Source organism: Peromyscus leucopus, chromosome 13 (assembly GCF_004664715.2).
Source record: "Peromyscus leucopus breed LL Stock chromosome 13, UCI_PerLeu_2.1, whole genome shotgun sequence".
Taxonomy (NCBI): domain Eukaryota; kingdom Metazoa; phylum Chordata; class Mammalia; order Rodentia; family Cricetidae; genus Peromyscus; species Peromyscus leucopus.
Window position 1 is genome coordinate 24056608 of NC_051074.1, and position 17591 is coordinate 24074198.

The window sequence follows — 17591 nt, forward strand, 5'->3', positions numbered from 1 at the left end:
CATCTTCTACCACAGACGACACAGCACAAAAGTCTACACCAGCTGCTGGTCTAGTCCTTCAGCTTTGTGGCCCCTCAACTTGTGTATGTTCCACCCTCCAAAGCCGGAAGAAATAAATCTCTATCTGCATGGCCCAGGGCATGGGCATTCCTTTATAACAATATAAAATGGGCTAAGATTGGGTGTGTGTGCACACATGTAAGTGTGCCACCAATGACCTTTCACTTGTGCACAAAGCTTACTGTCTTACTCAGGACCCAGAGTCAGCCCTGATCCTAGAAAAGGCCTTTCAGGGAAAATATCTACATAACAGAGAAACACAGCAGTCACTCAATTATAAGTCATTAATCTGATCTGTTAATAAATATAAACTTATCTTTTTGGTTGTGAGCCTAGCCTTTAATGGCTGAGCTATCCCTCCAGCCGTGGTGGTGGTGCATGCCTTTAATTCCAGCACTCGGGAGGCAGAGCCAGGCAGATCTCTGTGAGTTCGAGGCCACCCTGGGCTACCAAGTGAATTCCAGGACAGGCGCAAAGCTACACAGAGAAACCCTGTCTCGAAAAACCAAAAATAAATAAATAAATAAACATAAGCTTATCAAGGATCAGCCATACTGGAGATAATTAAAAAAAAAAAATGGTCATCAGTTCTGACCAAAAAAGACTGAGAGGAGAAAGTCAACAAGGATGATTTAGTAATTCCAGAGAGATTCGGAGGTCACTCTGACCCCCACCTTTGGAGCCACCATCACAAATGAATAAACAGAAATCAGGAAAACTCGAGATATTATTTTGAGTTAACAGTGTGACTGGTAAAGTTTAAAATCAACACGGGCAGGGAAATTTTTTTTTTTTTTAAACGGAGCAACACTGGGTACGTCAGTCAGTGAGTCAGGGCAGGCCCCAGGCTCAGGAGTAGTCGGCCAACACAAGTCAGACTCCATGTTTTTAGTGACTTTTTCTTTTGTTTGTGTTTTTGTTTTAGAGAGAGAGAAAGAACATGATTTAGGTAGGGGAAAATCAGAGCAGAGTTGGGGGACAGCAAAGAATATGATAAAAATATGTATGAATTTCTCAAAGAATAAATAAAATAAAAACAAATCCATGGGTGTTATAATTAATCATTGCAAAGATTAGAATTAGGTAGCTACCAAATGACACAAATGTAATCTATTAGCATAAAAGACAATCTTAAAAAGGCACTGAAAATACAAGACAGAACTCAAGAAATACATAATATTGGCCCAAGCACAGAAAAGGAGAAATAATGAGAAGGTTCTGAATTGAAAGAAATCATCTTCAAAAACTCAAAGCTGATTACTGGCAGAATGAGAATAATAGTTTAATATCCCAGCGATAAATATAAACTTCTGAAGCTTGTAGGAATATATAAAATGAAAGGAAGACATAAATAATGGAATAAAATTCAGAGAGTCATAAAACTCCTCACCCGAAGTTGAGCCCAATCCACAAATTCCTGAACGACATAAATTCTAGCACTTTTCATAATCATTGACTTGTAAATTATTTTTACAGGTTTGCGAGCAGGTGCACATACATGTGCCAGACCATGTGCACAGGTGCACACAAGAAGACCAGGGATCAACCTGAGTTATTATTCCTCAGGAGTCATTCACCCTGTTTTTCAGAGACAATGTCTCTCACAGGGACTTGGGGCACACTAGTTAGGCTGAGGAGGCAGCCTGACGAGCCACAGGAATCCACCCACCTCTGTCTTCCTAGCATTGGGATTAGAAGCTCATACTACCATGCCCACCTTCTTCTGTGTGTTCCGAGGATTGAACTCAGGTCCTCACGCTTGGAAGGCTAACACTGGCTGAACCGTCTACTCAGTCTAGAGCTATAGTTTTTTGGACATGAACAATATTCTCACCGGGTATTGCTCAAAGGCCAAAAGGTGCACTATGCTGACATTGATCATTTTTGTAGTATGTGATCACGTATGGCAGTATTTTTATTATTGTGTTATCATGCCAGCTGTCATCATCAACCTCTCTCTGACAGAATGCTGCACACGGTCCTGATGTGAAATAGTACAACTCAGGGCTTTTGACTTAGGATGTCACGATGGTGATTTGTACTTGGTGTACACTGTACGTGGACTGTTGAATTAGTGTGATGAAGTCGGTTCCTCTTGGGATGGGCAGGAGCAGAGCCACTGGATCACAAGAGGAGATGGATGGTAGATACTCGGCACTGTGCTGTGGGTAAACTGTGGCATCCCACAGGTCAGATCCGTATTCTTTTGGTTTGATTTTTTGCAATGCTGAGGATTACATCTAGGAAATCACACATGCTAGACAGTGCTCTCCCACTGGGCAGCATCCTCTGCCCTTCACAAGCTTGTTGTGTGTGATAGGTTTACAGGCCTCGCTGTGGCTAATTTCAATTGTCAGCTTGATTGGATTTTGAAAATGTAGAGGAGACCGATAACACACACCCTTGGGTGTGTCTGTGAGGATGTTTCTTGAGACAATTACATTTTTGTAAGGTTCAGATCCAATTAATGGAAATTTTATAATATGAAGCCATTATTGGGAGGTGGGGCCTAATTAAAGGAAAAGGGCCACCGGTGAGTGTGTTCATGGGGCTATTGGCTCATCCCTGTGTTCCCCTTCTCTCATCTAAGAAGTGGAGAACAGCTTGCATCACATATTTTGACCACCAGGGTGCTCTGCCCAAGTGCATGGCACCAGGAGACCCTGGGCTGAAACTCTGAAGCCCCAGGTCACACTAATTTCTTCCTCCCCTTTAGTTGATTCTGTCTAGGTATCTGGTACCTTGGGAAGAAAGGCAGTACGTCTGGAGTGAGCTGGACATCTGCTCTTCCAACGTATTGATAGAACTGGATAGCAGGTCTGGTAAAGACCAGAGTAGAACTTAAATGTTCTTTCCCACCTCAGTGAGAGCTTTCCTTCCTTCGCCTGGCACCACGCCTGTCCCTTTCTAGCCTTCAGAAGGCAGAAAGACAGTCATGGATTTAGAACTGGAGCAGGGAGGGCCTGTGGAAGTGGAAGGGTGTGGCTGGGCCTCCCATAGTCCTGCTTCAGTGAGATGGCCTGAAGGTGCCGGAGTATCCTGCAGCCACTAGATGACACTTGACCTGGAACCACTTCATTACACTAAAGCAATATAGTAAAATAAATAAATGAATAAGCAACCAACCAACCAATAGCATTGCTTAGCAGGGTCGGTGTAGAAGCAGCCGAGAGGGGGAAACAGAGAGCACATGGGCTGACACACTCATCTCACAGACAGTCCATTCAATGGACTGTGGCTATCTCCTCCGCCACCCCCACTCCCACCCCCGCTACTGAGAAAAAAACTAATGTGCTTGGATGTGGGCTGTGTAAGACTCCCCTCAAGGAGCTTGCCAATGCTTGCTGCCAACCTAACAGAAACCGGGAAGACTTACAACAGGGAGGGGTTGACACTTCTGTGAAAAATACAATTAAATTGGAAAAAAAAAATTAGGGACAATTCTGCAAAACAGTACTGTTTCCAGTACCAGCTGAAGGCACTTCCCTCCAGACCCTAGTTGGACACATGCAAACCACGCGGCAGAACCCTCCACAGGCCCAAGAGCCAGCCACGAGTTAGTGCCAGCCAGCCTAGCTCTTATCAAATAGAGGCTGGACAACAATGGGTGCTACAGAACCTACCCACCACCATCACTGTCTTCAGAGGACCAAGTGAGGGAGGGGTGGGTCTGAGGCAAAGGAACCATCTGCCTGTATCAGAAAAGGGTGCAGAGCGGAAAAGACGGATGTTCTTTGCAGTACCACAGGGTTGGCCAGGGCAAAGTTTCTGAGCCATGAACCCAAGTACACCGGTGTCCTCCCTCAGACCCTACCACAAAGCACGGCTTGAAGACGACTCCAGACTCATGCCAGAAGGCACAGGCCATGAAACAAAGCTGTCAGTTGACACTGGGTGGCTACAAACTCACATTCACCTTCTTTGAAATTGTACTAAGATAGATCAGATGCTGAACTGGGGGAGTAAGCTCGGTGCTGGAGTGTGTGTGACGTGTGAGACCCCGGCTTTAACCCAGGAGATAGTGTAAGTGCATCTAATGTGGGCACTCGGGGACCCACTCCCCTCCTCCTGCGCAGGGTAACCCGATTCTGGCCCCACAGTGGCGTGTATGATGAAACAAGACTGCCCCCCCCCTCCTGTGTGCCTTCTCGGGATATTTACATTCAGAAAACAACAGAAATGCTAGAGGTCTAATGAGACTTCAATTACTATTGGGTGATATGTAGAAGGCTACAAAAGATTTGCCTTGAAGAGCTTAGTCAAGAAAATTTAGCCAGGCCCTGACCCTCCCCCCAACCCCCCCCCAATTCCACACAGACACACCCCCACACACACATTTTTGCACTTCAAGCTACAGCAGTCGTTATATCTGCTATCGAAATCACAGGTAGAGCGGGTGTGAACAAGCGGATTTGACTATTAGATTACTTATTCCTTAGTTTGAGTCTCTCTCTCTTTTTTTCATTGTTTCAAAGTAAAGAAGCATGTTCTCCCTAGTTTGCCTGATGGCCTTAAAAAAAAAAAAAAAAAGGCCAATCCCTTTACCTTACCAATGGGCCATCTTTTTTTTTTTTTTCCTGGAGATAATTGACATCATTTCTTCATCCAGACTTGCATCCCCAACTTTTTATAAAAAATGAATTCGTATACAACAAAAGTCATTTGGATACTAAGAAAAATTAAAGTGCATTTTAGCACAGAAATGACCTCTCAATTCAAACTGTGCGTCAACCATGGGTTATATGAGTTTCCTCTATGTATTCACACAGATTGAGGAAGACAGGTATGGCTACGACTGCATATATACTCATTATTGCATTTAGCCTTTGTCCGTCAATATTGAGATCAGATTAAATTCTAGGGATGAAAATGTGTGTTTTTCTTTGTAGATAACTATAGTCCTATCCCTAGCCTGCTGTCCTCAGGAACAGTATCTTGATCCCCTAACCGCTCGGGGAGTTTTATGTCTAACTAAAAATAAAAAACCAGCATTGCAGGTTCCTTTGAAGCTAAGGATAATGTAGTTCTGAGCCATGGGGTAACTGGAACTCTCCCAAGAAGGATTTCCAGGAAAGTGAGCCTGGAATGATAGGGCTGGCCATTGGTGCAATTCCAGGAACTGCCGGATCGTGGGGATGGCGCCTGCAGTGGCCAGTCTGACTTCTCAGTACATTGCTGAGGGCTGGACATGGATGACAAGGTAGGAATGCAAAAGGAAGCTGAGTTCCTGGAAAGGAAAAGGACCGTCTACCTTCAGCCCCACCTTAAAGGAGAAAAACTCCTATTAGTATAGCTCGCCATTTCCTGTGCATTCTGTGCGGTCAAGTGTGCACACGAATTATATGTAACACAGTACATAAAGCACACTGCATGACTATATCTGTAGAGCCAATTGTCAGTTAGGTACACATTTAGTTAAATATCCATTATGAAATTGAGCATGAATTAGATTGATTGTCTCTCCAGTTAAATGTGTTGTGAAAAGAATACTTACTCAAGTCTTCCAAACCCTAGAGCAATGCCTTTGGGTACAGACCATGTGTTAAACACCCTGAGCTTGGCACTTTTGACTTAGCATCCCATGGCTAACACAAGATCCAAACGCTCTACTCCCTCACTACGGGACACCATTGGAAAACTAATTTACTGGCTATACAGTGAAATCATAAAATGTATTTGGGCCCATAAAAATAGTTATTCCTCAGCCTGAGTGACCATATTTTTCTGTTTCTAGCAAAGATTATATATTTCTTTGAAAACGAAGGGGGGGAAAAGCACATTAATTTTTCACAGGAACTAGTTAATCTGTAGGAGAAAATTCGATCAAGAGAACAAAATGCACACTCCTGTCTCCCTCCCCTAACAATCAAACTAAGCCTCAGAAGATACAGCATCGTTTAAAAAGGCTTAGCTCTGGAAGGCACTCAACATTTCATTAGCAGAAAAGAAGGTAGAGGAAGCTCCTGGAAGATTAAAACTCAAAAATGGTTTGGTCAGGCCTCAGCCTGGAAAAAAAAGGCACAAAAGAAAACTGAGGAGTTAAATGCTTCGGCCCCAACCCTCAAAAAATGGTTCAATAACGTCGAAAAATCCTCAGCCTGGAGAAAGGTCCAAGCGACAAATAGGCAGAAGTTAAACACTTAGCCCCAGGCCTCCACATCCAGAAAGAAATGAAAAAGTTGGGAACGCGAGCCAACTCACAGCGGCGATGAAAAACCGAGACACGTTGTTCTTGGTAAAAGGGCCAAGCCGAGTCTTTCCTTGACCGATTGCTGAAGGACAGCAAACTCCTGTGCCACAGTGACCTTCACTAGAGTGTAGTGGCTGTTCAGATGAGGAAGTCGTGGTCATGGACAGCAGGGCAACTGAACTGTACTCAGCTGGGGCTTTTTGGAAGATAAGAACAGGAGTAGGAAAGGGGATTCTGCTTTGCCTGTAAAGGAAATAGAGTTCTTGAGGAGTCTTGTCACTCGGGCATCAATTGTCACGTGTCTCAAAGCAAAATGTCACAGGTGACACACTTGTCCACCCACAGACCCCAAATCCTTTCCATAGCGGAGTTTGGGTGAGGAAGCGGGTCCATACAACTATATACGAAGCACACAGTCACTAACTCCTAATCACAAGCGATCAATCCAGTCTTCTACGAAGAAACACACATCAACAGGCGGGGATGAAAAATCAATCTAGCAATAACAATGGGAAGAGGAAAACAATGACTCTAAAAATAAGTACGCCACCCGGAAGGAAACCGCTCACAGAAAGGACAGGCGTTGGGAGGTTAAGCTTGAGCTACTGTCTTCAGAGTGCTGGTTGGTTATTGCAGCCAAGAAACAAGAATGGGTGCAGCTGAGCATGGAGAGCAGGGGTGGAATGCTTCCCCGGGCATGTGCGAGCCCGGGGTTTAATCCCTGGACACAAAACCAACACCACCAAAGGACAGATTACTACCATGAAAGAAAAACCAAAGGAAGGGAGAAGGGTCATAAACTAAGAAGTATTAAGTTCTGAAAATTAACCTAAGTACAAGGTCAACCGTGGCCAAATTACTGACATTCACAGATGGAGGTTCAAGGGATTTTTAAGAACGCAAAACAAACATATACAAAAAAAACCAACCAAACAAACAAACAAAAATAAAACCCCTGGAAATGAAAAGAGAAGAATGAAGAGACAGTGAGATCAGTCCAATCCCAACAACCACGCGACAGGGGCTCAGGAGTTCATGTGCCAGTGAGAGTTGTTTATAACCATTTAACTATGTGCTGGTGCTCAAGGTCTTCATTTAGTATCGGCATGGTGAATTGGGCAGAAAGGTCGAGCTGGTACAATTTCAAATCCCAAGAGTGAAAATGGAAATCAAAACACTTCTACTTTCATTCACTAAAGGAGCAGGGCTGAGCTGACGTAGGCAGGACATCTTCCCAGGTACTACTCAGGGCAGCTGAGGGAAGAGCCCTCTGCAACTCTGAGGGAAGGGGAATTTAAGCTTGGAATTCTATGCGTAAAAAATTCAGGAAAACTAAATTGAAAACTAATTTGAGCATCTATTTTTTTCAAACCATTGAATTCGTATTATCACTTATTAAGGACATTGGTAAAATCAATAAGGTGGTCGGCTTAGCAGGTGAAGGCACCCAATGCCAAGTCTCATGACTTGAATTCACACCCCAGGACCCACATGGTAGGAGAAAATCATGGAAGTTGAACTCTGACCTCTACAAGTACAGCACACTCTGGTACTCATGTGCAGACACGCACACACACACACACACACACGGTGGTGGTGGTATATAAATAAAAAGAAATTTACTAAGAAAGTGAAATGGAAAATTGCAGGCAAGTATCCAATCAATATTGGCCAATGACATGATGCTAAAGAAAGATAATGAATGATAAGAGAGGAAAGAGGGAGAAAAGCCCAAAGGGAGAAACAGTAAAGAGGAAGGAGAGGATGAGGAGGAGAGGATGCAGAGTCAGCAGTAGAGGGAGGAAGGCAGAGAAACAAACCAGGAGAGAGATGGAGCAGGAGGAGAGAGGAGAATTAGTGTTTACACTGTTAAAACAGGAAGTTTAAAAAGTCCCAGTGCATTCCTTACAAGGTATCAAGTTTCCTCATTCACAGTAGATGCTGATATCTTTTAGGGAAAAGATCAGACCTTGTATAATGGGAAGGTATTTTTTCAAAGGCTAGGTTTACGTGGTTTTTACGTGTCTGACAGGGAACAGCCTGGAGGTTTTAAGCAGCACTACTAGGCTTCTTGGCTTTTTTTTTTTTTTTTTTTTTTTTTTTTTTGCCTGCAGCTACCCACCCCTTACCTTAGCCCTTATTCCCATTTTACTCCGAAACTGGGCTGTAACGGAAGACGGAAGGCAAAGGCAGAGAGGAGGAAGGGTTCTGACGTCATTCTCTCTTACCGGTGTGTGCCCAGCTAGACCTAATGCCCTGCCCGGAAACAGCAGTTCATAGCTGATTGCACCCAAGAAAAACTTCCCTCTCTGGTTTTTCCTCACAGTTTCAGTCCATCGTGGAATGAAAGGCATTTTGGATCAGCTCAGCTGTGGTTGTCGGAACACACAACAGCGCCTGTTTAGCTCTTGGCAAACCAGGAAGAGGTAGGTACAATCTTCAAAGGCCTGCCCCTAGTGACCAACTTCCACCACCCAGGCCCCACTTCCTAAAGGTCCCTCAGACCCCCAACAGACTCCCACCAGGGGGAGAATAAGTGGCCTACCTAACAGGAGCCTATAGAAGGTGTTTCAGATACAGGATTCAGGATGAGTGTACAGACCTTTTCTATCTCACAGTTTGCTGGAGTAGAGCCCAAACTTCTGTCTGAAGTAGCTGGAAATAGATTTGGCAAAGAAAGCAGGTAGGCAAAGTTTTCAAGACTATTATAAGATGATTCTGGAAACAATAGAAAGGCAACCCAGGGAATTGAATCTATCAGGACAAACTTTTCATTGACCAGGATATCTGTAGCTGAACTTCAAGGAACAGAAGTCATCTTTACTCAATTACTGCTAGAGAAAAAAATAATCCTTCCATCCAGAAAGACATGGACTTCAACTAAGTTGAAAATTCAAATGTCACAAAACTCCCAATGCATGGCAAGTTATATCATAACAGACAACATAACATTCTGCTATTTGACATACAAGCTACTAGTCATATGTGACTGTTTAGATTTAGATCAATTAAGATTACACAAAATAAGCTGGGTGGGGTGGCGGACGCCTTTAATCCCAGCACTCGGGAGGCAGAGCCAGGCGGATCTCTGTGAGTTTGAGGCCAGCCTGGACTACCAAGTGAGTCCCAGGAAAGGTGCAAAGCTATACAGAAAAACCCTGTCTCGAAAAACCAAAAAAAAAAAAAATTACACAAAATATCAAATTCAGTTAAATTGCTTGTTGCAAATGTGATCGAGGCTGTAATATTCAACAGAATAGAAACAGACCATTGCTATCACTCTATAAAGTTCAGAAAGACAGCATTATTCCTGGATATTACTATACAGATAAATATGTTCACTAGGTATATGTAAGTGTCCTGGCAACTACCCTTTATGATGATTACACCTAAGAAAGAAGATACGAGCAACCAGAAAAGAATCCAATTGGAGATTTCATCCATGATCGCTATCTGTGGTGGTTTGAATAAGACTAGCCCCCATAGGCTCATATATTTGAATGCTTAGTCACCAGGGAGTGGCACTATTTGAAAAGGATGAGAAGGATTAGGAGGTGTGGCCTTGTTGGAGGAAGTATGTAGCTGGAAGTAGGCTTTGAGGTTTCAAACCCCACACTAGACCCAGCATATCTCCCCCACCGTTGGCCTGCAGATCAGGATGTAACTCACATCTACTGCTCCAGGGCTATGCATTCGCCATGCTCCCTGGCATGATGATAATGGACTAGACCTCTGAAACTTTAAGTAAGCCCTCAACGAAATGCTTTCTTTTATGAGAGTTGCCTTGGTCATGGTGTCCCTTCACCGCAACAGAAACCCTAACTAAGACACTACCATTCTTGACATCTTAAATTGTGTCGTGACTGATGCTGCAACAGAACCGAGAAGACACCTAAATCAGATTGAATGACTGACTTGCCCTCAGGCAGAATACCAAATTCCCTTGCAGTACCAAATTTCTTTTATCATGTGTACTCATCAACCCGACATCCCATGAATCCTCTTTGGATAGCATCTGAGAAGGGATCATACACCCAGACGTCATTCAATAAATATCTGTTGTAACAAGACACACGGTCACGCCACTTTGAAATGGTTCAATAGATGAAGGAAGAAATACACTGAAAGAGCTTTCTATCAGTCAAGCTGACGTAGAAACGGGGGACGTGACTAACGGTGCCAAAGTGAAACTCTGGCCGCAGAACTACTAGGGACAAGATGGCACCAATTGGCCACTTCTCATGAGAACCATGATACTTAACTCTGTCTATTTTTATTCATTTATTTAATTGGTTCGCATGTCTTCTAGTTTTTATCATATTAAATTTTCTGAACCTAAAAGCTACTCTTCATTTCCCTAACCCCATTTTAAACAACCCACTTGGACTTGCTTCACACGGCCTTGGGTATTTCCCAGGGGCCCCTGTGTCTTGCACAGGATTTCTATTCAAGGCTTTAGGTAAGGCCCTAAGCCTCCCAACTCTAAAGGTTCACTCCACTATCAAGGAAGTTGCAAATTCAGCATAAAAAGATTAACCTTGATGTACAGGGAAATGCAGCCATGGAGGATGACGGCTGATTACTCCAGCCCAGTCTGGAGGATGCAGCCATGCTCTTGGCTCTAGCTCCCTCTGAGAGTTAGAGTGGACCAGCCTTGCCTGTGATGTTTTCCCATCTCTGCCACATCCTCCCACCCCGAGATCAAAGCAAACTTTTCAGAACCACACTTGTTACATACAGGCGATTCGCTGACTCCAAAGACATCTCTGACGTCCCTGACAGGCTGCTTGTTTTTTTTCCTCAGCGTCTGGGTATACGTGTTGTATCTCTTTTTCACTGCAGCGGCTTGGGTCCGAGTCAACGTCGACAGGAGGGCTTTGCCGTCCTCCTCTTCATTCCCGGAGACCAGAGTCGACAATCCCACATCTTGTAACCACTCTGCTTCCAGTTCTCCTTCTGGGGAAGAGCATGAGCAGGGGGAGGTTAGGATCATTTCTAGAGGATTGATGATGCACGCAGCCACATCTCTGGACATACCAGACACTCAGAAGCATCAGCAAATGTATAGTTATCTTTCCACTGTTGCTTTGAGACAATGTCTTGAACTTAGGACCTTCCTGCCTCCACCTCCAAAATGCTGGGATTGCAGCATGTGTTACCATGGGCAGCTAAGATTATCTTTTCTTCTGTAGTGATTATGAAAAAATAAGTGAAAAGTTTATACTCATTTTTTTTTTCATAAGTAAAATCCTCAAATGCTGCCCAGTAGAACAAGGTTACCTGGCCACTATGAAAGGCCGTTTTCCTTGTTGGAAGGTTAAAGATTAGCTGTGTTGGAACCTCCAATTCCAAAAATTAATTAATTAATTAATTAATTAATTTGAAAAATGGACGTTTTGACTAAAATCATAACAGAAAAAGCACGGTTTAGTAGGGCACAAGCAATTCCTCAGTCAGCTTCAAACTCACCCCCTAGTCGCTGACTGACATGGGTAAACGTTGTCTCTAGTCCTCAATTCCCCCTCAGCAAATGAGCACCATGCACTTCCCTTCCCTGATGCTGCTCCAGCCCCCGTGCTGAACACAGGATCAACTTTCTCCCGTCAGAAGCAGGGGCTCAGTCACCACTGACCGAGTTTCCGTTTTCTATGTCTTCCCACCCGTCGCCGTGGAATGTGGTTCTTACACCACCTTCCGTTGACCACGTGGTGCAGGATGGCTAGAGGCAACCTACTGTCCTCACAGATCATAAGACACTGCTGCCGGACCCACCTCTGTCAGACCCTCACTCCACGGAGTGGAAACTGGCTTGCTCTTGCTGTGGGACGTTCTGTATGGCAAATATGTTAATAAATAAAACACTGATTGGCCGGTAGCCAGACTGGAAGGATAGGTGGGACTAACAGAGAGGAAAATTAAGGGAACAGGAAAGGAAGAAGGAGACTGCTTGCAGCCGCCGCCAGGACAAGGAAGATGTAAGGTACCAGTAAGCCACGCGCCACGTGGCAAAGCATAGATTAATAGAAATGGGCTAAATATAAGAGTAAGAGCTAGACAATGACAGGCCTGAGCTAATGGCCAAGCAGTTTAAATAATATAAGTGTCTGTATGTTTATTTTATAAGTGGGCTAAGGGACTGCCGGGGTTTGGTGAGACCCAGAGAGAAAACTCCAGCTACATGCTCTAAACCTATTCATTTCAAACCTGAACCCTGGGTAGGGCCTTATCCCACAGGTACCATAATCCCTCTCTCTAGATTCCTATCTACTGGCTGAGTATAAGGATCCTGGATGTCATCTCCTCTGGAATTCTCCCTGGGACCTATCGGTAATAAACTATTTCTATTAATCCATGTATTTGTGATATTGCTGTCTCCAAGCATCCCCTGAGCAGCACACTGGACATAGGTCAATCCAGTGCACAAGGGAATCTGCTGATAGAAACAAGTGTTTGTGTTATTTGCTGTGGACACTTAGCCATCAAGCCACACGCCAAGATGAAGAAGGACTCTGTGAAGAGCACACCAAAGACATCCACACCTACCTCCCCTGGAGTTCCATCAGAGCAGGGCCACCCTGTATAGCCACCACACAGAGGGAGGACACAGTGCCCAGTTAGAAGCATGCACCACAATCAGGATAGCAGTAAAAACAGTATGCAGCCATGAGGAAACTTTTTTTGAGAAATTAACTATGAATTTAGCAAAGAACCCAGAATAAAATATTTAATAGCTGTTCATTTTCCTAATACTATGAACATATGACAACCTGTCTATTTTTCAGAAGGCACTTCAAAACCCGAGGTTCATCTGTGAGCATTAATTACCACTGTAAACAAAATGGATGAAAGTTAAAGGGATTCAGAGTAACGTATCCTGTGCAGAAAATCCAGTGCACACACTTCTCTGGGAACTATGCTAAACAGGCTTATCAGGAACGAGGGCTGTTTGATGAGGAGATTAGACTGACGTGTAAACATGTTTCAAAGCCCCAGTCCTGAACTCTGCTTACACTGTTGCATCATCCGTATATAAACAGACATGCTCAATGTGCTTTCGGAGTCCCATTGCCAACTTGGCAAAAATATTCACTGCCGTGCTTTTCTTACTTGGTTGCTGTGTAAACTGTCCCTTTAACAGAAATCAAAGGTGAGTTAATATCCGCTTCGATGTGAAATGATAATACTTGGACCAGAGGGAGGTCAAACCTGGAACGACCTAGGAGGGTTTCTTTTACTTAAGCCTTAGGTAAAACTATCATATCTCAAGATGAAGTCGGAAATGTAAATGAACATTAACGTTTTAAAAGATGGGTTGTCTTTCTCTCCACTTCTGTAAGGAAAGAATAATGAAAGAATAGCAGAAAGGGAGAACAGAGCTAACATAAGACTTGGGAACTGATGGTTTGAAACCCAGGGTCTTTCCCTAGGGCAAAACATAGCTAGAATGTTTTCCTAGGTGAGGAGCGTCCACAGCAGACACCAGTGTGGTTCATGTCTGCTGAATTATGAAGAATGAAGTCTCATGGTCTCTTCCAATCGTTACATGTACAGTTTCAATCCAGCATACCAGACCCATGTATCCTACTCATTACCAATGTTACGTTCAACATGTTCAAGCCTGAGTTCATAGTCTTCATCCCCTACCCCGGTCCTCTGTTACTCTTCCACATTTCAATATGCGAAGCCCACCACCAACTAATGAGGCAAAGAAGTCGCCCAGGAGTATCAACTCCAACACACTGCCAAGACTTTTTATACTATTTCCTTATTACATCCTAAAATCCTCCAAATTCATTTGTTCATTTTTTTTTTTTCTTTTGTATAGTTGATGTAGAGTCACACTCTGTAGTCCAGGCTAACCTTGAACTGGCCATCCTCCTGTCTCAGCCTTTTGAGTGCTGTATTACAGAAATGCACTATGGATCCCCCAGCTTCCTGTGCCTCCCTTTATCTGTTCTACCACAGCCTTTGTCAAAGCCACCACCATCTCCCACCTTGACTTCCACAACAGACTCCCAGCAGCTCTTCCTAGACCCTCCAGGTCCCTCCAAATCATTTTCCACATTGTCACTAAATTAGTTCTTGTAAATGTAAATATAGATATCTTTCCCCTGGCTTTAACGTGTTCTGTAAGATGTATTTACACAATGTCTCCCCCACCTGTCCCCCAATAATACCAGGCTACTGTGGGGTCCTCGGAAGGTCTGTGTCACATCTGGACACAGATGATTGTTGGCTCTTTCATTACTGGCCATCTTCCAGACCTCAGCTTCTCTCTCAAGGAAGTCTGTCTCCTGAACTTAGGAGACAAGGTCATGCATGCCTTAATGTTATCAGCCTCAACTCTACTATTTCTTTTCCCTTCAAGTAATTTCCCCTCAGGTAGGTCTTGATCTCATTTCATTAAGCTCCTCCTCCTTTTTTGTTAGTTCAAGTCCATGAAAAAAGGAATGCTTCCAGATTCTACTTGTAACCCTAACGGACCTTATGGAGCACCTAGCTGAGGGAAGGTGCACCCACTTGTTGAATTAATTAGTTGATTAATTAAGCTTCAAATGAAAAATATAATTATGGATGCTGTGTTATTGAGTCATAAAATTGATGAATATGTAACTTTTAAAAACAAGCCCATCTATCTTGTGCAGCATTTCACACCAGAAGTCTGACTCCTCAGCAAGTGTGTTGGAGACACACATTACAACAGGAATCCAATCTCCCATGGGAGTCAGTATAACTCTTATCAAAATAGCACTAAAATTATAAGCTCTAAATAAAACACATGAAATAATTATATAGAGAGATCAGGGAAGAACCAAACAAGGGCAGGAACTAGAGGGGACTAAAACCTCCAAATTTTGATTTGGATAATGTTCTAGTGTGATTTGAATTTACACTGCTTTTCGGCTCAGGTTATTTTTCAAGCCCTGCAATACTAAAAAATGAATTTAGGAAGTGAAGGGGATATGAGGTCAAGTTTAAAAACAACAACTGTATTTCTACATATCTGAAGCAAAGTGATGAGAGAGGCCCAATTAAAGAATCTCATTAAGAATATGAAGATCAGCTGGGAAGATGGATCAGTGGTTAGGAGCACTTCCCAGCACCTACATGGTGGCTTTCACAATCACCTCTAACAGCAGTTTTAGAGGATTCCACAACCTTGTTGGCCTGACAGGCACTAGCCACACATGTAGTTCACACACATACATGGAGGTAAGCACTTACACACATAAAACAAAAATAAATAAATATTTTTTAAAAAAGAATATGAATAGTTATGTCAGAAACTTTTGTGAGGCATGCATCACACATACATATCTTGAATGCATTAATAATTCCTACAAGGCAAATATAAAAGGATAATGTTTTTGAATACACAAAAGCTTTCACAAAGTGTAAGAACAGACATTAAACACAGGAAACACACTTGGCACCATTAGCAATCAGTGCCACAAAATTGTAAGATACTTCTGAAACAAATCTAGAATCACTCCTATTAAGAAAATTGATACTATCAAACTTTGCAAAGATGTAGGGGGAAAAAAGGAACTCTGTCTTAACCTGTAGGGAAGGGTGTAAAGTGGTATAAATACTTCAGAAAAAATCCTGGCAGTTTCTTATAGTTAAACACATTTAATAAAAATTCATGTATCTGAGAGAAATAAAAATGTATGCCCACAAATAATTTCTACAAGATTTCTCAAGTCATCCACTTTTTAAAAAGTGCTTCAACTGTAAACAAAGAAAATCCACCATGCCATTAGCAGGTCAGGAAAACATGATGTATTCATCCGGTGGACTAAACTGTATAGAGCTGACCTACCCCCCAACGTCTGCTGAAGCTATAATTCTCAGCACAGCGAGTGTCGCCTTGTCAGGAAATGGCATTTACAGATAAATTATGGGTTGAATGTTTTCATTAAAATGTGCATATCATAAAATTGTTCAATTTCAACTTACACGCTGTACTTCAATAAAGATGAAAATTAAAAACAAGAGAAAAGACAGCTTCTGACACACACACATATAAAATCGGAGTTGTGGGCTGGGATGTAGCTCAGGGCCAGAGCACTTGCACAGCCCTGTCCTCCATCCAAAGCATGGCAAAGCAAAAATCAAAACAAATCTCTAGCCAAACCAAATTACAGGAAGGCCATGTTGGAACAGAGTGAGCCCTTAATTCCTTACTGCTGGCACCTGTGAAGGACGCACATGCAAACACCTGGAGCTGTCTGAGGCTGAGAATGGCACAGCGTGATGCCTAGGAGCCAAGGGCACCAATGCCTGCCAGGGTCAATGCAGACCAGGAAGGCAGCAGCAGCAACAAGATTTTCCTAACCGTGTCAGAGAGCCAGAGAGCAAGACCTTACTGGTTTTCAACTTCTACCTCCCCAAACTGTAAGGAATACATGTATGTTGTTAAAAACCATCCACTCTTGTGGTACCTTGTTAAATGCATCCCTAGAAACCAATGCCATCTACTTAAACCAAAAAGCAATGAACTACTGAGCTAAATCTCATAAACACTGAACACAGTGCCATAAACCCTATGACACACAAACATGGGGACATGGCTACCTTTGGCCCTAGACAGTGTCATTGGGAGAGGTATGACGAACAAGGATGAAACAGGAAGTCTTCTGGTTGAATGAAATGCTCCCCTTCCATCTCTCTTTGAGATAAGGTCTTACTACACAGCCCAGGTTGGTCTCAAACTAGTGATCCTCCTGCCTCAGCCTCCTGAGTGCTGGGACTATAGACATGATGTATAGACCAGACAAAATGAATTGTGATCCAGGCAGGGTTAGAGGAGCGCATGCCTTTGCCCTCATCAAAGGCCACTGCGTCGTGCACTTAAGATCTTTACATCTTGACAATTACTTTCAACATGACCCCCGCAAATAAATATTAACTGTAGTTAGTAAACCTGCATTTTGTAGCAGTTGAGGCTGGCAGAAAATATTTTCCACATCCCTTAGGTTTGAACAAATGGCAAATGTGTGGAAGGAGTAAGAGCCTGGTTTCTCAGCATGTCAGGGAGTTAGTTATAAGGACAGAATGCCAGCAACCCCTGAGGCCTCATACAGACTTGGCGGTTACTGGGTTGCTAGCAAGAAAAGGGGGGGAAAAAGCAGGGATATGGGACAAGAGGCATTCTCTTCCAAGTGTCTGCCTGAAAAGGCAAAATGGAAGGAAACAGGAGAAATAAGAACAGACACATACTTTGATGCTGGAGGCCTGTTTCCTAGAACGGATGCTCATGAACTACATGTGAGGTGCTCCTTGTCTGTGTGGTATGGGATTCTAATTGAATACTTAGAAATGATTGTGTCTTGCTGTT

General features: G+C 43.3%; 1 protein-coding gene across 1 annotated transcript in view; it reads right to left on the reverse strand.

Annotated features, from left to right (window-relative positions):
- Positions 1-17591, reverse strand: part of Arhgap28 (Rho GTPase activating protein 28) — a 170702-nt gene that overhangs the window by 49024 nt on the left and 104087 nt on the right. The window contains 1 exon segment of the mRNA XM_028885124.2: positions 10989-11206. Within this exon segment, the coding sequence (XP_028740957.1) occupies positions 10989-11206 (218 nt within the window).